Source organism: Myotis yumanensis, unplaced genomic scaffold (assembly GCF_028538775.1).
Source record: "Myotis yumanensis isolate MYYU_CA2020_CCGP unplaced genomic scaffold, mMyoYum1.0.hap1 SCAF_2, whole genome shotgun sequence".
NCBI classification, from domain to species: Eukaryota; Metazoa; Chordata; class Mammalia; order Chiroptera; family Vespertilionidae; genus Myotis; species Myotis yumanensis.
Genome location: NW_027223753.1, coordinates 24,906,282 through 24,932,954, shown reverse-complemented (window position 1 = coordinate 24,932,954; position 26,673 = coordinate 24,906,282). Strand labels below are relative to the sequence as shown.

Below are 26,673 nucleotides of genomic sequence, written 5' to 3'. Positions count from 1 at the left end.
ATTCTCTCTCCTCATTGATGTTTCTATTTCTCTCTCCCTCTCCCTTCCTCTCTGAAATCAATAAAAGCATTTTTCTAAATGTTATATGCCGTCCTGGCCAGCATTGCTCAGTGGTTAGAACATTGGCCTGTGCACCAGAGGGTCAGGTTCCAGTCCCAGTCAAGGGGTCAAGGGCATGTACCTGGGTTGCAGGTCCCATGAGTGGGAGGCAACCAATCCATGTGTCTCTGTAACATCAATGTTTCTCTCTCTCTTTCTCCCTTCCCTCTTCCTTCCCGCCCCCCTATCCTCCACTCTCTCAAGAATCAATGAAAAAATATCCTCACTCCTTGAGTGAGGACAAAGACAAAGAAAAGAGGTTATATGCCTGTGGCATGACTACTCACCATGACCTACCCAGTTAGGAATTCATGATCAGATCACTCTGTGAGGTTACATTTAGTCACTGGACTTGTCGGTTTTATAAATAGGACCCTCTTTTCGTTCACAAAAGAAACAACATAAAAACACTATTCATCCCCATTTTACCGACAAGGACACTGCGGTCCAGAGACGGGGAAAATGTTAGCAAAAGTCACACTGAGAGCTAGGGACTTGCGTTCCAGCCTTCCGATTCCCGTCCGTGCTCGACGGCTACTCCTCCGTCCACACAGAGTGCCCCTTGGTTCCTGGATTTCTATACGCCCCCTAGAGGCACCCGCAAACCATCGCCATCCTCCACCACACCCCCCGCCAGCAGGGGGCACTGCTGCCATCTCGGTCTCCTTGTGGTGTTCACTTTCCCTCCAGTCCCCGAGGCACTTCCGGCAGCGCGGAACTCTGGTGCAGCGGGACGCGCAGCGTGGGGACGCAGGCGCGCCAGGCGGCAGCGGTTGTTTCCGGCCCTGTCGGTGGTCTGAGTGGAGTTTCGGCGGCGGAGAAAGGATGGAGACAATTTTGGAGCAGCAGCGGCGCTATCATGAGGAGAAGGAACGGCTCATGGACGTCATGGCCAAAGAGATGCTCACTAAGAAGTCCACGGTGAGTGGGCCTGGGCAGGGACTCCCTCTGCGCTGGGCCGCGTCCTCGGGGTACCCTCTGAGAGCTTTCCGTGACCCTCAGACTCGCCCGCTCCCGCCTCCCCGGGGGCTCCCTCCGAGGTCCCGCCTGGGTAACTTCATCCCGGGCCCCGCGCCCCCGGGGCCGCTGGGTTAGCCGCTCAGACCTAAGCGGGTAAGCTCCGCCCTCGGGCGGCCTTTCCTGCTCCAGGACCCCGACTAACGGCGCCTGTGTCTTTCTTCAGCTCCGGGACCAGATCAATTCCGACCACCGCACACGGGCCATGCAAGACGTGAGTGCGCCGCTGTCCGCTTCCGTTCGGGTTTGAATGAGCTGGGGGAGGGAGGGAGAGAAGGCGGGGTGCGCGGTGGGGGCCTGGAGATGTCCACGCGGCTGCTAAGCTTGAGGGTGCTGAGCTGCCCTCCCTCGCTTCTCCGAATGGGGAGCTCATTCATTCTTCATGGCTCGGAAAGACACCCCTTCTTATATCCTGTAGCCCATGGATGTGCAAAGAATAGTTCTGAGTAGTCGATGGCTCAGGCACAGAAGGGACTCTCGTCTCTCCGAAAGAGAACGCACCACTTGGAAGTATTTTTGCTACATTGCCTGCATTTGCCTAGAAAATAGTTCAATTTATTACTTTTAGAAAACGAAGCAAAATGTTGATGCTCGTTAAAGCTGAGTGATAGGTACATGGAGGTTTATTTTACTATGCTCTCTTGCATACGTTTGAAATCTGTTCAGAAAGGAATAAAAGACCTAATCAGAGTTTCTGAATTTTTAGGAGGTAATTGATGTTACAAGTCTCTAGTCCCGTATCTAAATTCCCAAATCCAAAATACTCTGCAAACGCTTTTTGTTTGTTTGCTTTGGTAAATATTTGGTGGCAACACGTGACATGAATTTTATCCCATGTAGTAAATATGGTCTTTATTATGGCCTTTATCCCACGTGGTAAATAATGCATAAGTTTTACTGCAGAACTATTAATATTTGTTCCAGATTCCACCAGGGATATTGCATAATATATGGTACCTTTCGGAACCTAAAAATTCCAATTTCTGAAACAGATCTGGTTCCAAAAGTTTCAGAGAAGGGACTATGTACCTGTTCCATCCTGAGTTTGAATCTACAGGAAGCTGTGTGATGTTTTAGCCTGTGTACTCCTCAGTCAAGCTTCTTGAAGAAGTGACGATCATCTTGGTTCACCCTTTTGTCTTTGAGGGTCTTAGGTGGGAACTGCTGTTTAGCATGTGGCTCTCTGTTATGACTCTCTTAGGGAAAGTTAAGCATCAGTTGCATGTAAATAATAGAAACTCTCTGCTACCCCTTAAATTAACCTGCTTTTAAAACTAACCAGGAATCAGTGCTATTTATTAAAAGTACGAGAAAGCACAGGCACCAGAATACCGTATCTCAAGGTTTCCCTGGACTTTGACTAGAGAGCCTTTCTTGGTTGCTTAGCTCTATACTTATCCAGAGTGCTTCATCCTGATGGGTTTGTGTTTGTCTTTCAGAGGTATATGGAAGTCAGTGGGAACCTGAGGGATTTGTATGACGATAAGGATGGGTAAGTGACCGTCACAGCCAGTCCAGGAGTTAGTGCTCCATAGGAGCCATGGTTAAAGGACTGATTCTATGCTATATGTTCTCTGGATTTTTTCTGAAATTGCAGGTTACGCAAGGAGGAGCTTAATGCCATTTCAGGACCCAATGAATTTGCTGAATTCTATAATAGACTCAAGCAAATAAAAGAATTCCACCGGAAGCACCCAAATGAGGTACGGCCTTAAAAAGTATTTTCTCCAAACCTGCCTAGGAGCCTACTCTAGAAAAGTTGTAAGGAAAATGGAGATGTGCCACTTAGATGTTCCTTAAAAAGAACCTGCTGTTTAGCTGCAGGGTGTGTAGAGAATATCCTACAAATCCAGTTATTTTAGGATCCCCCTCAGCTTTAAGCCAAATCCATTCTGTTCTTGGGGCAGTCCCCAGCCAGTGACTAAACACAGTGGGGATAATACAGCCTGGCTTTCTGCCCAATATGAGATTCTTTTTACGAGTAATCTTTGTTCCAGAGTTCCCCATTGGGTTGCTGAAGATTTCATCCTAACTGTATCATGGTCTAGGCTTTTCCTGCTCGGTCCTCCTCTTCCCATTTTAATCTTTCATGGGTATTACTCCCTCACTCCCTCCCCCCCCCAATAAATTGCTTGTGCTCTTAACTGTCTTGAAATCTGCTACCTAGGATCTAATTAACACAAAGGCTGGATGAAGGCACTCTTACACCCCTACATATGTCTCCCCACCTCCCTTAGAGGGTAGAGTGTAAAGTCTTGTTTACCAAAAGAGAAGACATGAGTACCATTCTGGTGTGTCAACCATATTCCAGCCCTGGTAGAAAGGCGATGAATAAATGGTTATGTAAATGATTGGGAAGATGCTCAAGATATACTAAGTAGGAAAAAATAAGTTTTATGTGAAAAATAAAATAACCTTGCACTGGCTAGTATGTATGTGCTTGTACAAACACAGGGTGGGGCAAAAGTAGTGTAGTTTTTCATATGGAAAATAATACAATAATAAGTAATCATATGCTCACAACTATAAACCTACTTTTATCCCACCTTATGTATTTGATACCAAGCAGTGGTTTCCAAATTTTTCTGCACGTTTGAATCACCTGGGAATCTTTATAAAGTATCGATACCTCCCGGCCAGCATCGCTTAGTGATTGAGCATAGGTTCAGTTCTCAGTCAGGGCACATGCTGGATTGTGGGCTCAATGCCCAGTGTTGGGTGTGCAGGAGGCAGCCAATCAATGATTCTATTCTCTCTCGTCATTGATATTTCTATCTCTCCCTCTCTCTTCCTCTCTGAGATCAGTAAAAGTATATTTTTTTAAAAGTACTGATTCCTGCATACAGGTATCGGTACTTTTTGATTTAATTGGTTTCAATGCATCAGGATTTTTTTTTTAACACTCTTTTAGATGATTCTAATGTGCAGCATTAATGGCTGGCATTAAAACTGGTCTGTTAACAGTAGCTATTTATTTGTAGAATTATTAAAGGGAGACTTGGATTTTTCATTTTGTGTTTTTGTATTATTTGAGTTTTTGTGAGCACGTGTTACTTTAGCAATATTTAGTCAAACAATACAAAAAAGGAAAAGAAAATGTAAATGGAAAACAGCAGTAGGCTCTTAATGGAAAATCAAGACCAAATAAAATGTCAGAAGTCCCACATTCTGTACAGCCCATCTTTGTGATACTGCAACTTTTATGTTGAAGAATCCATCTGAGCACTTCTCTTTGTTTCCATCAGATCTGCGTGCCCATGTCAGTGGAATTTGAGGAGCTCCTGAAGGCTCGAGAGAATCCAAGTGAAGAAGCACAAAGTAAGTAGGATTTAATTTCCTGTCCAGCACCAGCAGAAGTACACGTTCATGACAGAGCTGTTTGCCCTCGGAGCCCTAGAAAATAGGGCCCTGGAGAAATTTGTAGCCAGGTTCTCTTACTGGCTTTCTCTATGCTGGTTTCTCTGGGCTAACTTGACCTACTAAATTGGCCTTGGACAAAACATCCAATTTTGTGCTAGCCTAGCTCTGACTCACTGGAAGTAGACCTGGAAAGCAGAGGCCTGTTTACTCTGTGAGCCTAGGGAGGACCTTTGGGTGAAGGGCTGCTTCATGGAACAAGGAGCTAGCAGTCCATTTGAAAAGCCAAGTCCAAGAAAATGGTCTTTTAGTGTTTGAATCATTGGTATCTCTGATTCCTTCAGATTTGGTGGAGTTCACGGATGAAGAGGGATACGGGCGTTATCTGGATCTCCATGACTGTTACCTCAAATACATTAACCTGAAGGCCTCTGAGGTAAGACCCAGGAGAGGAGAAAGTGGTTCTGATTCTCAGGGGGGAGTCAGGACGCTGGGCTGGGCTCCTAGACGTACAGCAATTGGTGTCTTCCTTGTGTTTTATAACTGTTAGAGAAATATTAAAGAGGTAATGTGGGGGGTTTTTTCTTAGACAAACATTATTCAAAATCCTGGCCTTTTTGGCTCAGTGGTTAAAGCGTTGGTCCACAGACCAAAGGGTCTCGGGTTCAATTTCCGGTCTAGGGCATGTACCTCGGTTGCAGGTTGGATCCCTGGCCCCGGTTGGGGCATGTGTGGGAGGCAACCAATCGATGCGTCTCTCTCACATTGATGTTTCTCTCTTTCTCTCCCTCCCTTTCACTCTCTCTAAAAATCAATGGAAAAAAATATCCTCCAGTGAGGATAAAGAAAAGAAGCAGTATGCAAAATGTCAGGTTTCTCCAGTGGATACAATAAGCATAGTATTTTATTAATACAAGCATATTTTGATTTGTAAAAATAAAAATTTTTAGAAATCTCACATTACTGTGTTAGGCACATATAATACATGGTGCATGGATGATACAAAACAATCTCACCAGCAAAGGGCTATACAATGTCTTTTTAAAAAGACATTACAAAAATAACTTAGCACAAGGGATGCGATTTAAGGTGACAGTCTCAGAAAGGCCTCGAGGAAGTGTGTAAGTTCCTCTTGGAGTTGTGAGGAAATGTCCCCAAAGTCCCGTGGCTAAACTTTAAGCTCCGTGAGGACAGGCTTCATGTCTGTCTTGTTCTCATATGTATCCATGAACTTGGTCCAAGATGCTCAATAAGTGATTGAATGAGTGAATAAATGGCACCTTCCAGGACCTTATTTTAGGATATAGTGGGTATTAGTATTTAACCAAGTGCCTGGCATGTACGTGTTCAACAAGTATTTCTTTTAGTTTGCTGTTTATTAACTTAATCTTTAATTTGCAGCATTAATTGTGTCTGCTGTTCTCCCCAGTTAGTGTAGGAATTCAGTGATAGAACAGAAAAAGACTAAAATGAGCCAGGCCTTGTTATTTTAATTTCATTTATTGGAGGTTATACTTTAACTTGGTGGGAAAAACTAACAGAAGCTCTGGTCACCTCTCTTTTCCAGAAGCTGGATTATATCACATACCTGTCTATCTTTGACCAGTTATTTGACATTCCTAAAGAAAGGAAGAATGCAGAGTACAAGAGGTAAGCATTACTAGCTTCTAGGCCTTTACTGGATTTGGTTAGATTATTTGATGTGAAGAATTGTCTCCTGAAAGGCCTTCATGAATGACTCAGGTTTATTAAAGGATAGGGATTTTGAAGGACGTGGTTTTTAAGCCTTTGTAATATTCTGGTTCTGGAACAATGTGTCATGAGCATATCTGCAGTCTTATACCCACACTGTTCTTGATTTTGCCTCTGTCTTTGGAGTTTACTGGGAAAAATTAAACTTTCTCAGATTGTGACTGAAGTGAAGTGCTTGGGTCTGATGTATAGATGTTTACTTTTGCTTGTGTTATACCTCTGGTTAGTGATAACATTTTATTTTTACCTGAAGTAAATTAAATTAAAAAAATTTTTTTACTTGAAATCTTTTATGTGTGAGTTTAGACTTTAGTGTTTGGAATCTACACTAATAAAAGAGAAACATGGTAATTGGCGTACGACCGCTACCCTTCCCATTGGCTAATCAGTGAGTATATGCAAATTAACTGTCAGCCAAGATGGCGGCCGGCAGCCAGGCAGCTGGAAGCGAACATGAGGTTTGCTTGCTGCGAATTCCAACGTTCCCCGCCTCACTAGCCAGCCTCTGAGCTACAACTCTAAGAAACTATGTACTATGTTGCAAATAAGAAGATAAACAAAACACCAGAAACCGGCTTTCATTCAGCCGGGCTAAAGCAACATTGTATCGATGTTTTCAGCAGCCAGGCCTCAGAGCTAAAGCTGGCCCAGAATAAAAAAAAAGAAAACAAGGAGTGGTTGGGAGCTTTAGTCACTCGCCACCTGGAAAACAGCCCTCAGCCCCTCAGCCAGCCTGGCCAGGCACCCCAGTGGGGACCCCCACCCTGATCCAGGACACCCTTCAGGGCAAACCAGCCGACCCCTACCCATTCACCAGGCCTCTATTCTATATAGTAAAAGGGTAATATGCCTCCCGGCACCGGGATCAGTGGAGCAGCGAGGCTCCCGGCACCGGGATCAGCGTGACAGGGGGCAGCGCCCAAACCCCCGATCGCCCTGAGGCTCTGTGTGTGACAGGGGGCGGGGCCACAACCTCCCTATCCGCCCTGCTCTGTTCGTGACAGGGTGCGGCACCCCAACGCCCCCCCCCCCCCCCACGGGCCCTGCTCTGTGCCTGATAGGGGGGAGCTCCCCAATCCCCTGATCGGCCCTGCTCTGTGTGTGACAGGGTGCGGCGCCCCAATCCCCCCTCCCCCCTGCCGCACCTATGGGCCCTGCTCTGTGTGTGACAGGGTAGAGCCATAACCTCTCCATCAGCCCTGCCTCGAGTGTGACAGTGGCGGCGCCCCAACCCCCTGATCGGCCTTGCTCTGTGGGTGATAGAGGGTGGCGCCCCAACCCCCCTCCACGGGCCTTGCTCTGTGTTTGACAGGGTAGAGCCATAACCTCCCCATTGGCCCTGCCCTGAGTGTGACAGGGTGCAGCGCCCCAACCCCCTCATCCGCCCAGCTCTGTGTGTGACAGGGGGCAGTGCCCCAACTCCCCTATCGGCCCTACTCTGTGAGTGACAGGGAGGAGCTCCCCAACCCCCTGATGGGCCCTGCTCTGTGTGTGACAGGGGGCAGCGCCCCAACCCCCTGATTGGCCCTGCTCTGTGAGTGACAGGCGGCAGCGCCCCAACCCCCTGATTGGCCCTGCTCTGTGCATCACAGGGGGTGGCGCCGCAACCTCCCCATTGACCCTGCCTTGAGTGTGATAGGGGGCTGTGCCCCAACCCCCCAATCAGCCCTGCTCTGAGCCTGACCAGGGGCTGCACCTAGGGATTGGGCCTGCCCTCTGCCACCCGGGAGCAGGCCTAAGCCAGCAGGTCGTTATCTCCTGAGGGGTCCCAGACTGCGAGAGGGCACAGGCCGGGCTGAGGGACCTCTCCTTCCCCCCCCGAGTGCACAAATTTTTGTGCACCAGGCCTCTAGTCTACACTAATAAAAGAGAAACATGGTAATTGGCGTACGACCGCTACCCTTCCCATTGGCTAATCAGCGTATCCTTATGCAGATTAACTGTCAGCCAAGATGGCGGCCGGCAGCCATGCACTGAAGTGAGCAGGGAGGCTTGCTTCCTCCAGGGACTGCAGACTCCAACGTTCCCCGCCTCACTTGCCGTCCTCTCAACTGCAACTCTAAGCAACTATTACTATGTTGCAAATAAGAAGCTAAACAAAACCGGCTTTCAGTCAGCCCCGGACTGCAACATTGTATCCATGTTTTCAGCAGCGAGGCCTCAGAGCTAAAGCTGGCCCAGAATAAAAAAAATAAAAAAAAAAGAAAAGGAGCAGTTGGGAGCTTTTAGTCAACTGCTAGCGGGAAAACAGCCCTCAGCCCCTCAGCCAGCCTGGCCAGGCACCCCAGTGGGGACCCCCACCCTGATCCAGGACACCCTTCAGGGCAAACCAGCCGGCCCCTACCCATGCACCAGGCCTCTATCCTATATAGTAAAAGGGTAATATGCCTCCCAGCACTGGGATCAGCGGAGCAGCGAGGCTCCCGGCACCGGGATCAGCATGACAGGGGGCTGCGCCCAAACCCCCTGATCGCCCTGCGGCTCTGTGTGTTACAGGGGGCGGGGCCACAACCTCCCTATCTGCCCTGCTCTGTTCGTGACAGGGAAAGGCGCCCCAACCCCCTGATCAGCCCTGCTCTGTGCCTGATAGGGGGGAGCTCCCCAATCCCCTGATTGCCCTGCGGCTCTGTGTTTGACAGGGTGCAGCGCACCAACCCCCTGATCGGCCCTGCTCTGTGTGTGACAGGGTGCGGTGCTCCAACCCCCTGCTCCCACGGGCCCTGCTCTGTGTGTGACAGGGTAGAGCCATAACCTCCCCATCGGCTCTGCCCTGAGTGTGACAGTGGCGGTGCCCCAACCCCCTGATCGGCCCTGCTCTGTTGGTGATAGAGGGTGGCGCCCCAACCCCCCTCCACGGGCCCTGCCCTGAGTGTGACAGGGTACAGCGCCCCAACCCCCTGATCTGCCCTGCTCTGTGTGTGACAGGAGGTGGTGCCCCAGCTCCCCTATCAGCCCTACTCTGTGAGTGACAGGGGGGAGCTCCTCAACCCCCTGATGGGCCCTGCTCTGTGAGTGACAGGGAAAGGCGCCCCAACCCCCCTGATGGACCCTGCTCTGTTAGTGACAGGGTACGGAGCCCCAACCCCCCTGATCGGCCCTGCTCTGTGAGTGACAGGGAGCAGCACCCCAACCCCCTGATTGGCCCTGCTCTGTGAGTGACAGGGAAAGGCGCCCCAACCCTCCTGATGGACCCTGCTCTGTTAGTGACAGGGTACGGAGCCCCAACCCCCCTGATCGGCCCTGCTCTGTGAGTGACAGGGAGCAGCACCCCAACCCCCTGATTGGCCCTGCTCTGTGAGTGACAGGGGGCAGCGCCCCAACCCCCTGATTGGCCCTGCTCTGTGAGTGACAGGGGGCAGCGCCCCAACCCCCTGATCGGCCCTGCTCTGTGCGTGACGGGGTGGCGCCGCAACCTCCCCATCGACCCTGCCTTGAGTGTAACAGGGGGCAGTGCTCCAACCCCCCAATCAGTCTACCCTGAAAGTGACTGAGGGTGGCATTGCAACCTCCCGATCCACCCTGCTCTGTGCATGACGGGGCGGCGCCCCAACTCCCCAATCAGCCCTGCTCTGAGCCTGACCAGGGGCTGCACTTAGGGATTGGGCCTGCCCTCCGCCACCCGGGAGCAGGCCTAAGCCTGCAGGTCATTATCTCCCGAGGGGTCCCAGACTGTGAGAGGGCACAGGCCGGGCTGGGGGACCCCCCCCCCTCCCCCGAGTGCACAAATTTTTGTGCACCGGGCCTCTAGTTAAGTTATAAGAATAAAAGAAGATAGGAGAGGTCAGAATCAAGATAACATGATAGGAAAAAAGTCCATTGTAAGCTCATTTTTAAACGTAGGAGTATTTAAAAAATATAAGTATATTTTACAGGGTATAACAATATATCAAAAATGGAAACCCTCTTTGCTTTTCTGTATTGCTGTTCGTCTGTAGATACTTGGAGATGCTGCTTGAGTACCTTCAGGATTACACAGATAGAGTGAAGCCCCTCCAAGATCAGAATGAACTTTTTGGGAAGATTCAAAATGACTTTGAGAAGAAGTGGGAGAATGGTACCTTTCCCGGATGGCCGGTGAGCTTCAGTGGGGTGTGGGTGGAGGACATGCCAGAGAATTGAAGTAACTGTTGTACTTTAATTCTGAGCCTCTGCTTCAGGGCTGACCCCTCAGGGTCAGTGGTGACCATGAGGAGTTCTGCCCACTGGGCTAGGTTTTCTCTGTGTACTTTGGAATGAGATTGCTCAGGGTCCACTTGCCATTGGCTAGGCTCAGGATTTTCATCAACCATGTCATTACTGCTGTATTTATCCATTCCTGCTGACCAAGAACAGATCAATTATGTGCTAGAAATCTCTACTACGTATTTTCACAAATCCTGGGGATAAACTTGAGTTTTTCTGAACTCTCAGGAAGAGAATGTGCCGTCTGTTGTTTTTTTGTTATTGCTCTGCTCTTGTAGGATTTGATTCTTATTCATACACTAGAGGCCTGATGCACAAAATTCGTGCAAAAGTAGGCCTTTCTTCCCCCAGCTGCCAGCACCAACTCCCTCTGGCACCTGGGACCTGTGCTTCCCTCCTAGAGGCCCCGCCCACCCGCCACAGCCCATGGTTGGTGGCATGGGCCTCCCTCTGCGGGGCGATCATGGGGCGATGGCTGGGCCCCCAACCAATTGCATTGCACCTGCCTTGGCTGGCCTGGCGCCAGTGGGTGTCATAGCGTGGTCCCAGGTGGTTGTCCGGATGGTCCTCCGGATGGTCATTCCGCTGTTTAGCTCTTCGGTCGATTTGCATATTATGGTTTTATTACATAGTATATATATAAGAACAGGGCTAACCGGCACCTGGTAATTTAGCTGGCTCCCTTGCCTTCATTGTAAACCTCGATCTTAAATATTGTGTTGTTCTTCTTGCCAGAAAGAGACAAGCAGTGCCCTGACACATGCTGGAGCCCATCTTGACCTCTCTGCTTTCTCCTCCTGGGAGGTATGTTTTCCTTAGCCAGTGTACTGGTCTTGCCTGTTCCCTTCTCCAAGGGACCACTCCATTTCCTGTTTTTAATGCCATGGACTTACTATGGTAAGACACCAGTTCCACACTAGCCAGTGCTCAGTGGTTAGAGCGTAGGCATGTGCCTGAAGGGTCTCTGGTTCAATTCTGGTCAAGGGCACATACCTCAGTTGCAGGCTCGATCCCTGGCCCCAGTTGGGGCGCATGCAGGAGGCAACCAATTGTTATGTCTCTCCCACATCAATGTTTCTCTCTGTGTGTGTCTCCTCCTCCCTTCCACTCTCTCTAAAGAAATTAACGGAAAAATATATCCTCAGGTGAGGATTAACAAAAAAAAGAAAAAGACCAGTTCCTGGGACCAGGCATCTAAAAGAATATGGAAAAAGAGAAAGGGGAAAAAAAAAACTTACAACTAGGTATTTTGAAAACTGAAATAATCATTCAGGCTCTGTTCAGCTGTACTGGAGATAATGGAACACTGCCAGTGTGGTTATTTGTGAACTTGACCAGAGTCCATCCTTTGGAGAGGGTGAGCTTACTGCTAGGAGATTGACTGTGGAATGTATGGTGTTGCCACAGCTTCGGGAATAGCCATACCACCAGCCTCCTAAGACCTAAGTGTGAGCATTTGTTGTTTATCAAACTCTATTTAAATAAAATTGTAACTTGTCTCTTTTTTATGTAGGAGTTGGCCTCCCTGGGTCTGGACAGATTGAAATCTGCACTCTTAGCTTTAGGCCTGAAGTGTGGCGGGTAAGAGACTGGTTTTTCCTTCATAACTGTCCCATTTACTGTGTTTGCACGAACTTCTGCAAGGCTCTGATACCATTTTTCCTCTCACCCCCCTCCCTCCCAACTACAGAAATAAGCAGGTCTGTATGATAAAGTAATCCTGGAATCCTTTCTCCTGTCTCCTTAGGACCCTAGAGGAGCGAGCCCAGAGGCTATTCAGCACCAAAGGGAAGTCCCTGGAGGCGCTGGACACCTCCCTGTTCGCCAAAAACCCCAAGTCAAAGGGCACCAAGCGGTGAGTGGCTGGGGTAGCACCTCTGCTTACAGTTTAAGATGTTATTTCCATGAAGCCTGCTTACCACCCTTACTGATCCATAGAGGTCCATTCTGCTCCTTTTCTCTGCTGACAGCAGAAAGTGCTGTCACTGTTATAAACCAGGCACAGGTTGTACTCAGGTGGGCAAGTGGTGAAGTCTCTCATGTTGAAATTGCTCTAGGTACCTTTTTTGTACATTAATAGCCTATGGATAGGTTCAAAAAATATTTTCCTAAGTATATTTTTCTTTTTTTAAAAAGATATGTTTTTATTGACTTGAGAGAGAGGAAGGAAGAGGGAGAGAGAGATAGAAACATCAATGATGAGAGAGAATCATTGATCAGCTGCTTTCAGCATGCCCCCTACTGGGGATCAAGCCTGCAACCCAGGCATGTGCCCTGACTGGGAATCGAACCATGGCCTCTTGCCTGGTTCATAGGTCGATACTCAGCCACTGAGCCATACCTCCAGGCCTAAGTCTATTTTTCTTAATGACAATTGAACCTGTTCTTGAGCCACATGCTTATACAGGGTATTTTTTATTTTATTTTCTAATTCACACAACAACGCTGAAAAGTACTTGTCATCCTAATTATTTTTACAGTTCATAACTCAGAAAAGTGACTAAGTAGCAGCGTCAGGATTTGGGCCCAAATCTGCCTGTTCTGGAGCTCGATTTCTGTACCGCATTTCCTTTGTAGATTATAATGATGGAAATTTAAACATCCGGGTATGTCCTCCACTTTCTGGAATGAGGCCAAAGGAAGTTTCCATGCATTTCCAGAAATAACCTCAGGACTTCTGTCAGCGCGTCCTGAGCTGAACAGAGCATTTGCTTTCACAGCGTATTTCTTGTGTGTTTATGATTTTAATGCACCTGTCAAATAAATGCTCTCAGGTACAGAGAACAAGGCGTGGGTTAAAAGAACCCTTGAGTGATACAGCTTGTTTTTTGTTGTTAGAGATACTGAGAGGAACAAAGACATTGCTTTCCTGGAAGCCCAGATCTACGAATACGTGGAGATTCTTGGGGTGAGTAACTGACTCTGGTGAGGGCTGTAAATGCTACAAGGTATGGGAGTAGGAGAAATATGAACTGATAGGATTTTTTTCTAGGATTGAAGGAGCAGGAGTAGGTGTTAAACTAGTTCAGCAGAAAATAGAGTTCTCTTAGGGGACTTGGCCCTTTGGTGAGGTCCTACTCTGTTCCTAGGTGTCTGTTGTTAGGTAATACTCCCAAGCCTGCCCAATTCCCATGAGGCTGGACAGAGAGAACAGACTCCCCTCTCAGTATAGTGTTCAGAGTGGTGCGGATTCTTCACCTGAGCTCCAGATTATACCTAGGGGGTAACCCAAGAAGTAGACACTCAAAAGGCAAGTAAGAGAAAGGCTAATCCCAGCAGCTTTTCAGGTATAACTGACTATGAAGAGGCATTACATGTTTACACGATTGTGAGAAACTCATTGGAGCTGGTACAAAGCTGTCTGTCTGTAAGCTGTCCCTTGAATATTCTTTCAAGAAGGAGCTGGAGGTTGGTTGGAGTGGAAAAAGGCCTAACCCAGTGGTCGGCAAACTCATTAGTCAACAGAGCCAAACATCAACAGTACAACGATTGAAATTTCTTTTGAGAGCCAGATTTTTTAAACTTAAACTATATAGGTAGGTACATTGTTATTAACTTAATTAGGGTACTCCTAAGGCTCAGGAAGAGCCACACTCAAGGGGCCAAAGAGCCACATGTGGCACGAGAGCCGCAGTTTGCCGACCACAGGCCTAACCTGAACAAGATGCTTATCTCAGAAAGAAGAGGGAGGAGTCGGAGGAAAATCGTTCTCTTTCAGGAATAGAAGGTGGAAGGAAGGGCAGCACTCATCCAGAGAAAATGGCCAGTGTCCCTGCAGTAGACCAGCCTGTCTGCCAGTGTCTGCTTTCTGCTCTCAGCCTTTCCCTTTACAGATGCTCACATGGTGCATTGAGTGATTGGCTCTGGCTCAAATAGCTTGTTTATGTGTCTTTGTCAGTTGCCTTGGATGTTTTCATTCTGCTGTTTGAGGACCACACATAATAGCTTCAAATCTAGGGTCACCTGTTGGTTCCCTCTATTACAGCTGCTTTCACTAAAAGGAGGCTAGCCAGACATTGGACACTGGGGACAGTTGTGTTTTCCACAGTGAACTTGGGCGTTGCTATGTTGGCAGCCGTTCAAGTTGCCAGTCCCCTGAGGATGACTGGGAGGCTAATTTGTATCCTTGACATAAGGTGTATCCACTACACCCTCCCTCCTTTGAGAGCATTTTGCTTTCTCTGTCAGAAGGTGGCGCCATTCTCTTTGGAATTCCAGAGAAACTGGTTTCCAGTCGTTGATCTCTTTAAGTCCTGATATGATTTTTATCAGTATCACCATTTATTCACAATCTGTTGGTTTTCAGACATTGTGTTGAATCTTTGGGTGCAGTAGTGAGTATGACACAGCCTTCTGCCTTTGTTGAAATACCCACTTTGTGAGAGACAGATAAATGAGATATGCTGTAATATATTGAGATTGAGTTTTCTAAGTAGAAGGAGGAAAAATATTTCAGGTAGAGGAAATGGTAAGCATGAAAAATTTGGTGAGTTATTTTAGAAATTTGGACTTTGTCCTTTAAACAGTAGAAATCCAGTAAAAGTTCTTTGTGCTGAGTGTACCATTACGTTGGTTATTTTAAGCCGATAAATCTGGGAACAGAATGGATGCTGGACTGGAATGAGGAGAGGCTCAGGGCAAGTTAGAGGCTTCTCATCTTAGTGAGGGCATTACCAGAGGGAAGGGGGGGAAAGGACTGGCTCAGGAAAGAGTTGAGGGACTTTGTTTTCTGTCGTTCTTTGGTAGTCTGTGGCCTCCGGTGAGTAATTTAGGCAAGTGACACAGAACCTTTGACTTTTTCCTTTGTGATCAGGGAAGGCCTGCTGGTAGGAGCTGCGACACACAGGCAGAGTTTCCCTTTATTCTACAAGAAAGAAAACCTTGTCCTAGGAAGCGAGGGGTCAGCAAGGGTTGTGGGAAAAGAGGAAGTTTGCCTTCTTGTTTTTCACTACTTTTCTCTGACTTCCCTTTTCATTTATGGACCTGACTTAGGAACAGCGACATCTCACTCATGAAAATGTCCAACGCAAACAGGCAAGGACAGGAGAAGAGAGAGAAGAAGAAGAGGAAGAGCAGATCAGTGAGAGTGAAAGTGAAGATGAAGAGAACGAGATCATTTACAACCCCAAAAACCTGCCCCTGGGCTGGGACGGCAAAGTAAGTCCCAGCACGACCGTCCTTCTCCCCATTCCCCATGTTGGAAGCAGACGCAGACACTCCTAAGACTGTTTCTTCTCCCGTTTCTTTCAGCCCATCCCCTACTGGTTGTACAAACTCCACGGCCTAAACATCAACTACAACTGTGAGATCTGTGGAAACTACACCTACCGAGGCCCCAAGGCCTTCCAGCGGCACTTTGCTGTAAGGGATTCAGAGTCGTGTCTCCTGGAAACAGAAGTACAAAACCTGAGTCTTAGCGAAGAGGACAGGATCGGCCTGAGAGGGTCACAGCTTAGAGAATCACAGAGGATTGGGTCCAAAGTCCGGCCTGCGGCATTGAGCCTGTGGTGCCAGGGCTACCCTGTATGACACCCAAGACAATTTGTGGAGAATTCTGTCTTCGGTCAATCTCTGACTCCTTAGTCATTTCTCTACCCCATTGCTAATAGGACCAAGGAAGGGGCTGGCTGCCTCCTTTGAGTCTTTTTTTTTTTTTTTAATCCTCACCCTAAGACAGCGGTTCTCAACCTGTGGGTCGCGACCCCTTTGGGGGTCGAATGACCCTTTCACAGGGGTCGCCTAAGACCATCGGAAAACACATATATAATTACGTATTGTTTTTGTGATTAATCACTATGCTTTAATTATGTTCAATTTGTAACAATGAAATTGGGGGTCACCACAACATGAGGAACTGTATTAAAGGGTCGTGGCATTAGGAAGCTTGAGAACCACTGCCCTAGGATATGTTTTGGTGTTTTTGGTTTTTTTGTTTTGTTTTGTTTTTATTGATTTTAGAGAGAGAAGAAGGGAGAGAAAGAGAGAGAAACGTTGATGTGAGAAACACCGGTCAGGGCTCCTTCTTTGAGTCTTAAATGGGCCTTTGCCTTTTGAACCAAAAAACTAAAGGGATGATATTTATCAAGCTATTCTTGAGACAAGGCATTATCTGGGTGGTACTCCAGTAAGTGGATTCACCCTTGTTTTGTTTCAGTCTTCACATCTTAGTACTCGGAAGGAAATTTTACAGAATGGAAAAGATTTGCGAGACCAAGGAGGCACATTTGTGTGAACTCCCTCCCTCCTTCAGGCATACATATTGCTAATTGGTCCTGGGTTTTTTCTGCTGAGCCCGTGAGTAGTCTCTGAATCTTTCTCAACACCACTTCCAACGAATTGGAATTGGCATCCCTGAGCCAAAACTGTCATTGCGTCAGCCTCTCTCCCTGCTCTCTTTCTATCCTTGCTTGTGCCTGATAAACAGTCTCCTTTACTTATAAAGGTGGCACTGACCTGCTCCCAGGAACCCTCAATCGTACTGATGGTGGGGATTGCATGTGAAGTGACTAGAGTTGTGATGTTTTTCTGTGGTCTTGACAAAGGTTTTGTCTGAAAGACTATAGGATCTGGGATTTAGATTTCATAAACCAGCCCAGTGAGGTAAACAGTGCAATGCTGCTTTGCCGTATCTGCCTCTTGTCAGTGGTAGCCAGCTGTTTACAAACATGAACCTAAAAAATGCAGCCTTTAGGTGAAGTCTTTTGTAAGGGTCAGGTTAGGGCCGAGGAGGTGAGTGGAATGAGTGCTCTGTGTTCAGCTGTTTGCACTTCACATTGTCCTTTTGTTCTCTCCTTCCAGGAATGGCGCCATGCTCATGGCATGAGGTGTCTGGGCATCCCGAACACTGCCCACTTCGCTAATGTGACCCAGATTGAAGATGCTGTCTCGTGTAAGTAAGCTTTGTTCTTTCCTAAGCCAGACCAAGTGGCCACTCTACAGTCACTGGCCCACCCCCTCGTGTTTCCAGGCCGAAGGGCAGCTGGTGGATATGTGACAGCTCCAACAGTCATACGCTGCTGCGTGTGTGAGGGTCAGCAGGACTGACTCTTTCTCTCTTGAGAAGAGTCCTATGCTGAGTATAAAACAGGGCTTTTAACCCAGGTCTCTGAATGCTATACGCAAGATTTTGAGTGAATGGGCATATGTATATTTTCCTGAATTGATTTAAATATGTTAAGCACCCCTGATAGGAAGGAAAAAATAGTGCTGGTTTCAGGAAGCTTATTTTCTGAGGGACAGATCAGATACACAGAAACACAGCAGCAAAACACCTCTTGGGAAAGAGCGAAGGGACACACGTCAAGGAATGTGTTACAGCACCCAGGGACCTATTTGGCTTCCTGTTTGCCTGGCAGTGGGAACTTTTACTGCCACTGGCATCTTCCTTGCAGGCTGTGTTCTTGTAGTTTATCTCTCATCTGTCGTGTTTTCACTTTCAGCTGGTTAGATCGAGAAGAAATGAATTTCATCACTCAGCTTTGGTAAATTTCAGGCACTCATTCTCAAGTGTACATGTCACTCTACTCAGCTGCTAGTCAGCTCACCTTTTCTCCCATCTCCGGGGCTGTTTAAATCCTCCATGCCCAGAGGCGATCCCCTTCTTTTCTAATTGTTTTCAGATCCCTCTTAACTGGTCCGCAGTTTCCTGCATCCATTTTTTCCTTTAAGATAATTATGACAATATTTCCAATCTCCAGTATTTTAGAACCACTCTGGGTTGGATTCTTGAATGTTAAACAAAGACTGTGACAGGGCCCGGCATATTATCAGGGCCTGAAGACTTCAGCTAACTTAAAGCCATTAGCTAGGAAGGAAAAGATGATCACTTGAGCATCTATATGGTAGGCCAGAGCTAAACACTTCCTCGTGTATTGTCTCAGTTACAATATCTTTAACCCATCTTGGCTTCAACTTTCTCTATGGGATATTTCTTGTAATCTTGTCAAGTTTAGAGATTGTCCTACGTGATAGAAAATGTGGAAGCATATGGGAAGTTAATAAGTGTGCCTTCTCATCTTCATCTATTAATATTTTATCGTTTTCCCTCTCTGGCAGCAGACCTGTCTTATCTGTTCCATGTAGCACTTTGTCTTGAGAGTACACCTTCCTGACACCGTTCTTAGAGATTTAAGTCGATCTTTCTCTGGTTTTGTATCTGTCCCGTTGTGTACATGTGATCACTCCCTCTGAAGCTGTGATGGCATCTGTAGGTGCCTTCCCCCTTTTTGTCTTCATTGGGATAATTTGTTACTGAACCGTCAGAATTCTTCTTTTGATGTCTCCAGTTTTGTTGAACCATCTTATCTGTCAGACTCTTTGACATGATACTTCACCTTTTATTTTCCCCTCTAAAGTCTTTGAAATATATTCACCAGACTTTAAGTAAACATATTCGATAACATCTGGTGTTCCCTTTTTCTTTTGTCACAGCAATTTTCAACCTTTTCATCTTATGGCATGCATAAACTAATTCTATGGCAAAACAAAAATCAATTGTATTTTTTTGCTGATCTGACAAAATAAAAATAGGTATAATTTTGATTCATTCACACCAGACAGCTATTGTTGTGTTGGCTGTTGTCCTTTTTTTATTTTACAGTCTAAGGGAGAAGAGGTCAGTGCCCCTGACTAAATAGTCAGGTGTTACATATTTTAAACATTCTTGCAGCACATCAGATGAAAATCACTGTTCATCATGAACTTTAAGACAGTAAGGTCACTTTCGCCAATAATTCCCATAGGTTGTACCACATTTACTTCTTTGTTCGAGAGTATCTGTTATTCTAAGAGGTCTTTGGTTTATTTGATTCAATGTTTCTTTTACAAGAAAGCAAAGATGATAGTAAATTTGCAATGGAGGTGTGTACAGGTGGTCCAGAACCAAAATTCTAGTTTGGGGCAAGCAAAAGCTTCAAGAGCAGAGTCATCCAGGGGAAACCTAATGTGGGGGAGGGAACTGGGGGGAGATTGTAACACGGTGTAACCAATGAATACTCAGTCTGCCCTTTTCTCCCCCGCAGTGTGGGCCAAGCTGAAACTGCAGAAGGCATCAGAACGATGGCAGCCTGACACTGAGGTGGGTGCTAATGTACCAACAGGAACAGTATTAAATGATAGAGCCCCCCCGCATCACCATGTAGAGGGGAAAATGGTCCCCAGGCCCAGCTGGTGTGGTTCAGTGGTTGAGTGTCGACTCTTGTACCAAGAAGTGGCAGCTTCGATTCCTGGTCAGGGCACATGTTCGGGTGGGGCTGTGCAGGAGGCAGCCAATCAGTGTTTCTCTCTCATCAATGTTTCTATTTCTCTCTCTCCTTCTCCCTTCCTCTCTCCTAAAATCAATTTAAAAAATATGTAAGCCCTAGCCAGTTTGGTTCAGTGGCTAGAGCATCGACCTGCGGACTGAAAGGTCCCGAGTTCAATTTCGGTCAAGGGCACATGCCTGTGATTCGGGCTCAATCCCCAGTGTGGGGCGTGTAAGAGGCAGCCAATCAATGATTCTCTCCCATCATTGATGTTTTCTATCTTTCCCTCTCTCTTCCTCTCTGAAATCAATTAAAAAAAAAAAAAGAATTAAAAGAAGAATGTGACACATAGTATTAGAGTCTTTTTAAACACCTCCCAACATAGATGAAAAAGGGTGTCCTTTATTCATACTTCTTTTAGAAAAATGGTCCCTGATTCACTGCAGTACAGAGTATAATATGACAATATCTATAAATTGGCTCTAGACATGTAAGCCTAATTTATTTGTGATATTAAGTACATGAGACTTTTTTTTTAATGCACCAGACTTCAAATCTGTGTCTTAAGATCAGTTGTATTCTCCCACTGAAAATTTTTTTTCACCACCAGCATCTCCTTCAATAACCCATGAAAGATTGTATGACAGGGAAGTGGGGGATCTCCTGAAATTTTGAAGTGGCAAGCAGGAGTGCCCAGTGTATGTCCTGCGGTTTTCAATATTTGCTTTTTTAGTAACAAACGCTCTTTCCACAGTGTAACGTAGAATTCCTATATATAAGATAGAATAACACAGACTGCTCTGGAAGTGGGGAAGCGCAGCCTGTGTGGCCGCCCTTTCACCCTTCCTGACTGCAGTGGCCTCTTGGGCAGAAACCTAGGGTTCTTGGGAACTGTTTGAACTGTTGTCTTAGGTCAGCCTTTCTCAACCAGGGTTCCTCATCTTAAACACAGGAAGTGATTCGAATGAACGACTTCTCTGTGTGCCAAGGATGGGTCACGAGAGGTACCACTCTAGATCCCAGGAGAGAAGTTAGTTTATACACGGAGTGGATGCCTTCAGGCCGTGGGGCTTGACTCCCTTCCCAAACCCCAGTTAGAAGGGCTGTCTTAGATGAATGCCGTGGAACCCGGCCAGGGTGAGCGTGGGTAACCAGACATCGGTTCCAGACGTTTCTCCCAGGAGGCCTAGCTAACAGTGTCCCTTCTTTTTTAGGAAGAGTATGAAGACTCCAGTGGGAATGTTGTGAATAAGAAGACATATGAGGATCTGAAGAGACAAGGACTGCTCTAGTGTCAGGAGTGTATCTCAGCTTTGGGCTTGCCCAGGCTTCCCTGAGATCTGCTTTTTCTATTTCTCCCGACCACATGCCCCTAAAGACTCTTTGCTACTTAGTCTTACGGTCTAGCATGCATCTTGTAGAGACAAGGCATGCAGCAGATTGTAGGGTTGAGATGTGTTTTATCTTTGTTTTATATAAAAAACATTGTCAGAAAATAAAACCAGCCCTTGTTCTAAATGTGTCTTGTTCTGAAGCCCTGGATTGTGGACTAACTCATCCTTTAGCTCTTAACACATCCCTACCACTTTCTCACACACTTCAGTGGCAACTAAGGTTTAATGAGCACCTGTTAGGTTACAAATGTTACGCTAGCTATGTCTGACCTAAGCTCTTTCCCCACTTCCTCAAATGAGCATCACCCCAGGATAAGCCCTGCCCATCAGCCATTCATGCACATGCTAGGGAAAGGTGGGAAGAGTGAGCCAGGGCTCTGCTGGGGACAGAGTTGTTGGCACTAAGGTTTTCTGTTTTTATTTGCCTAAAGGAGTTATGCTGTTTGGAATGGGCTGTAGGCCCTGCCCCTTCCCCAAGCCTCAGCAGCCTAGCACATGATGGAACAGACGAGCAGTGACTTTCCTGCTTGCTAGTTCACAAGGAGAGTCTTTATGATCCTGTTTCTTTTGCAAGATCTCACCTTGACTGAGGAGTGGCTAGCCCCGTGGTTGGCAAACTGCGGCTCGCGAGCCACATGCGGCTCTTTGGCCCCTTGAGTGTGGCTCTTCCTAAGCCTTAGGAGTACCCTAATTAAGTTAATAACAATGTACCTACCTATATAGTTTAAGTTTAAAAAATTTGGCTCTCAAAAGAAATTTCAATCGTTGTACTGTTGATGTTTGGCTCTGTTGACTAATGAGTTTGCCGACCACTGGGCTAGTGCTTTGTTGCCCAAGCCGAGGTAGCCAATATTTGGGTGGAGTTGAGCCCTGGCCCCGGGAGCTGAATCTGGTATCCCAAGTGGAAAGAACTAGGAGAGCCGAGGGCACTGGTCTGCCCACTGGCACAGTTGTCTGAACAGGAGCTTAGGGCACTGGGCTACTCCAGAACAGGATTTCCCCAAGGCCCCCTCTGTCCCCTCTGCCCCTCAGCACTTGGATTTTCGGTTTGTTTGTAACGCACGTACTTTAGCTGGCCCTTGCCCTTGCCCTCTCCCTCACACGTACCTATTGCCCTAGTCATCTCCGTGGCAATAGGGCTAACCACCCCTGCCCCTACAGCACGTCACTCGTCACTCTCGGTGTTTTCCTTCCTGGTTCAACCCATCCCTGGGGCAACTCACATGCTCTGTGCTTTGGCTCCTCCAGGTGCTTAAAATCCCAGTAGGACAACCTCTTCAGGGCCTGAGCTTCTGAAGCAGAGTGAGAGGGTAATTAAACCTAATTGAGCCAACTGGAAACAGTGATTACCGAAAACTAGCCCGAAGTGCAAGGAGACATTGCCATTTGGGGAAAGAGTGAAACAAGCCTCGAAATGAGACGTGGGGAGGAAGCGTCCCTCCAGCCTTCCTGTTGGAGCAATAGCAGCATCGGGGCTCCCGAGGAACACAGCTGTCATACTCCTCTAGGAGTGGGTGCCGGGCCTCCAGGTTAACTCGGTCACCCAAGAACCGGCTTTTCTTCTTTACACTGTGGAGGGGAGATGGCTCCAGGTTCTGAGGAGTTCTTGCCCAGATAACTATGCAGCTGAGCAGACTTGGAGGAAACCTGGGGCTTCCCTATCATAGCAAAGACTTTTCTTCGTTCTTTTAGTGCCTTCCATGTGCCAGACACACCTAGGTTTGCAGATCTTGCGAACCAGGTGGAGGTGAGAAGGTGGGAGCAGAACCAGGGGTAAGGAGGCTCATTAACCTCGTGGGCTGGCAGGAAGAGCCACATGCCCAGCGCCATCCAGCTCCGAGGGGCACAGAGCTGTCAGGGAGGTTCAGGCAAACTTGGCACCAGAAGAGGTTTTCCCCAGAGGTGACGCCTCAAAGTCTGGACTTTTGGGTTCTGCTGTGGGGAGACCAGGATTCCAGCTGAGCCCACTGACCAGGCCAGGGAAGGAATGGGGGGTTGCTTTTTCTTGGTTTAGGTCGGTAGGTCTTAATCATTTTGGGACCAGAGATTCCTTTGAAACTACAAAGATAACTGTGGGCTTTCTCCCTGGGAAAATACATACATAGCTTTTCTGCACAGAATTTTAGGAGTTCATGAATCTCCCAAAGCCCATCCTTGGTTCCGGAGTCTTGTAAGAACTTCTCCCATAGACACAGAGACTGAACCTCTGCCTGGGCGCTTCCTGCTGGGAACAGGTGACTCCCTCTTCAAGGAGGAAAGCTGCCCATCAGGGAAGCTTCAGGACTCAGCCTGCCCCTCCCAGCCCAGGCAGGAAGCAGCTGGGAAGTCCTTCCTGGGTCTGGCCCCCACACTCATGCTGCTGACCTCCCTGGAGCAGGAGTCCCCTCACCTGCTCATCCCTTCCTCCGTTTTCCTTCTGTTCCCCACATGGGGTCAGGTTGTGCTCCAAGGGTCTACAAAGGGAACACTGAAGGTAACCATGTGTAGGGGAAATGAGGGGCCAAGTTCTGAGATTTTCCTCCTCCCTCTGCATGTTCATTTTTGTTTTTTTGTGTGTGTTTTTTAATTCTTGGAATAATAGCTACCTCTTCCCTCATCCATTGAGTCCTGCCAGCAGACTCACCTCAGAGTTCTCGTGCTGGGAATGGGCCTGTGACCTCCCCACATACTTCCCTTTCCACTGTCAGCCAGCTCTCCATTCCAGGTGGGCTCTGGGAGGACACCGCCCTCCCCTCCCTCTGATCTCTTCTGAGAGCCCTTTCCACCTGCCAGGCAAATAAGGCACATCCCAGTGGGATGTTGGCACGGGGGCCCCTTGATCTGTCCAAACTGCCAATGGGTTTTATTTCCTCCCCCCTGCTACAGTCTGGACATCGGTGGTGCTTGGTTCTTTTGTCTGTGGCCCCTGTGTGTCCCTGGTGGCAGCAACATCAGAGAGAATTCCAGGAGCTGGCAAATGATTGGCGGGGAGGAGGGGCAGCCACCAGCTTCCAGGGCTGCACTTGCAGCCTCTCAGGTTCATGCACATGCACCCACTGCCCTCCACACCTGCAGGTGTGCAGGTAGGCCTATAGCTGGGAGGGGGTGGGGCACAGGGAATATTCTCTCGAGCCATGGACAGGGGCACAAACTAAAGTAGATGGGCAAGGTAACCATCCAGGCACTGCTGGCTTTCCGATTCTGTTGAGTGTCTGGCCCCCTCACACTCCTGGACTGCCTTGCAGCCTCATCTACCCACACCAGGGAGGAGGAAGAGGGGCTTGTGAGGGAGGCCTGGGCTCTTCCTCCACAAAGACAGGGACCTGGGTAGAACCTTTGGGGCCTTCCATGACCCTATTCTCTTTTGGGGATGGAAGTCCCACTGAATAGGTACTGACTGGATGAGAACTGCTTCTTGCGTGTAGGGAACAGTGGAAGGGCTGAGGCTCCTGGTAGTAAGAAGGGGTGAGGGTGAGAAAGAAGTGGCCCTTACTGACAAGGAGCCCCATCCTGCCTCCCCTCAGCACCTGAATCCTGAGCACCGCCCCATTCATGCACTGAAGACCACGGCCAGAGGGGCCCAGCCCAGAGTGGGCCCTTCGGCTATCACCTGAGAGAGATCCAAGTGCTGATGGAGGATGATAGCCATGAGAGGAGGGAAACATGCTGTTAGCCCAGGGAAGGTTGGGGGTTGGGTTGTGCTCAGCCCCCAGGGTTCTGAACCCTTAAGAACCTGGTCATAGTGAGCCCTGACTTCTGACCCTCTCTGTGACCCAGGGTTTCCCTGCCCTGGGTTCCGAGGCAGCCTGTCATCCCTGCCCCACCCCCAGGCCAGGTCCTATTGGAGTCAAAAGAGGGCAGATCAGTGGCAATGGCACCGGATATCTACTTCCTGTCACTGCACCTGCTCCAACTCTGTCTCCCTGGGATGCTGCTATTGCCATGCCAACAACAACGTTCACTCTCAGAGGGGCTGTTCCTAGGCTGCAGGCCCTGGTGTGCCTGCATCAAAGTCACTGACAGTATGACTTTCGGGAAACAAAAACTCAGCTTCTGGTACCCCCTTTCCCCTACAGTTGACCTCGCCTGCTCCCCAGCCTCAGTTTATTCATCTGCATAGTGCAATAATGGGACTCTGTTTGCAGCTCTCACCTGGGCTGCCCGGGACCGGTCCCTCATTCTCTCCCGCTCCTGGAGCACCTCAACAGAAGATGTCTCCGGCCACTAGTAGCCATAGGGCTGCTCTACCCAGAGGTCGTTGTCCTCGGCCCAGGGACCCCAGTCTTTCTTGGACTCTGTGACCAACCCTAACCCATGACTACTGCTGGGCCCTGGGACTGTCCCTTCTTTGCCCTGACCTCATGACCTCTTCTACTTAACCACTGCATGACCTTTCCCTGACCTTTGACCCTTGAGCTGCTTACTCCCTGCAGTGGTCCCCTCTCTCCTTTTCCTCTTACCAGTCCTCCTGCTGGTCTTACTGATAGCCCAGAACCTGGTCAGAAGTCAGCTGACCCCTGCTCCTGCCCAGGTAAGCAGCAGACGAAGGAGGAGAGAGCCTCCCGAATGCTCCACCCAAGGGAATGAGGCCGCAGTGTTCACACCCTTCCCCAGAGATGCCACCGCTTGCACTGCGTTGGAGAGATGTGCTCCAAGGAGGCAAAGTTCTCCAGCCAAATGGCAGAGTGTGAGTCCGGGGAGCACCGCTGTGAGGTGCGGGTGGGGGTGCTGGGGGGCCCGGGCAGGAGGCGACCATGAGGGCTGCTGCAGGGGTTGGGACTGGGGCCGTTGGAAGGGACTGCTGTTCAGGTACCTACAGGAAGGTACTGGGAGAGAGACTGAAGCGGGAGGGAGAGGCGTCTGTTTGAGGTGCCGGGAGAGGTTGAGCTACAGCCCAGGACTGGCTGTGTTTCCCATCCCCATCCTCCTGGACTCTCTGGTACTTTTTTTTTTTTGCTTTGAATTTCTTTGATTTTACTTATTTGGGGTCTCTATCTTTTTTTCCTGATGGGTCTGGGTAAAGGTTTGTCCATCTTGTTTATCTCTTTTTCTTTCTTTATTGATTAAGGTATTACATATGTGTCCTTATCCCCCTATTGGCCTCCCCCCACCCCTGTACTCTGATAGCTGATTCAACTCAACACCTCCCACTACACGGCCCAGTGCAGCCATGGTTGTGAGGGAGGAATGAAACTGGACTCAGCCCTTGCCTGCTGGCTAACAGTTCGGCCCCAGCTCCGGGCCCTACTCTCTGCAGGGCTGCAGCGGCGGCCACTCTGCCTGGTGCTCAATGATTTGGCCTTGGGTGAGAAAGGCCCACCAGCCGGCAGCTCCGAGCCTCTCTTCTATTGCCCTCCAAGTCGGAGCCTCTACTCTGACTCCTGCTTCCATTGGCCCCTTTAGCTCCTAGCCCCACCCATTCGTGCCTTGTCCACCTAGTCACCCCCCAATTCTGAACCTCATTCTGACAGTTCCGCAAATCTGAGCTCAGTGTTCACCAACTCCTCAACCTCTATCGATACCTCATTCCTAAACCTTGTCAGGCTGACCCTTAGCTTTGAGGTCTACTTCATTCATCAACTCCGCACGTCTGAGCCATCTACCGTCAGTGCTCCAGCCCCTTCCAGACCCCTTCCCAGTCCCCACGCCTT

At 48.4% G+C, this 26,673-nt stretch overlaps 1 protein-coding gene across 1 annotated transcript; it reads left to right on the top strand.

Moving 5' to 3' along the window:
- The first annotated feature begins 849 nt into the window (after window positions 1–849).
- On the top strand, window positions 850–21,167 carry SF3A3 (splicing factor 3a subunit 3). Its single transcript, XM_070404765.1, has 17 exons — window positions 850–1,020; window positions 1,283–1,330; window positions 2,556–2,608; window positions 2,714–2,819; window positions 4,362–4,434; window positions 4,818–4,909; window positions 6,041–6,123; window positions 10,161–10,299; window positions 11,143–11,211; window positions 11,921–11,988; window positions 12,155–12,262; window positions 13,246–13,315; window positions 15,400–15,564; window positions 15,658–15,768; window positions 17,206–17,296; window positions 19,428–19,483; window positions 20,864–21,167. The coding sequence occupies exons 1-17, from the start codon at window positions 925–927 to the stop codon at window positions 20,939–20,941; spliced, it is 1,506 nt and encodes a 501-aa protein (XP_070260866.1). The 5' UTR covers window positions 850–924; the 3' UTR covers window positions 20,942–21,167.
- Window positions 21,168–26,673: the final 5,506 nt, after the last annotated feature.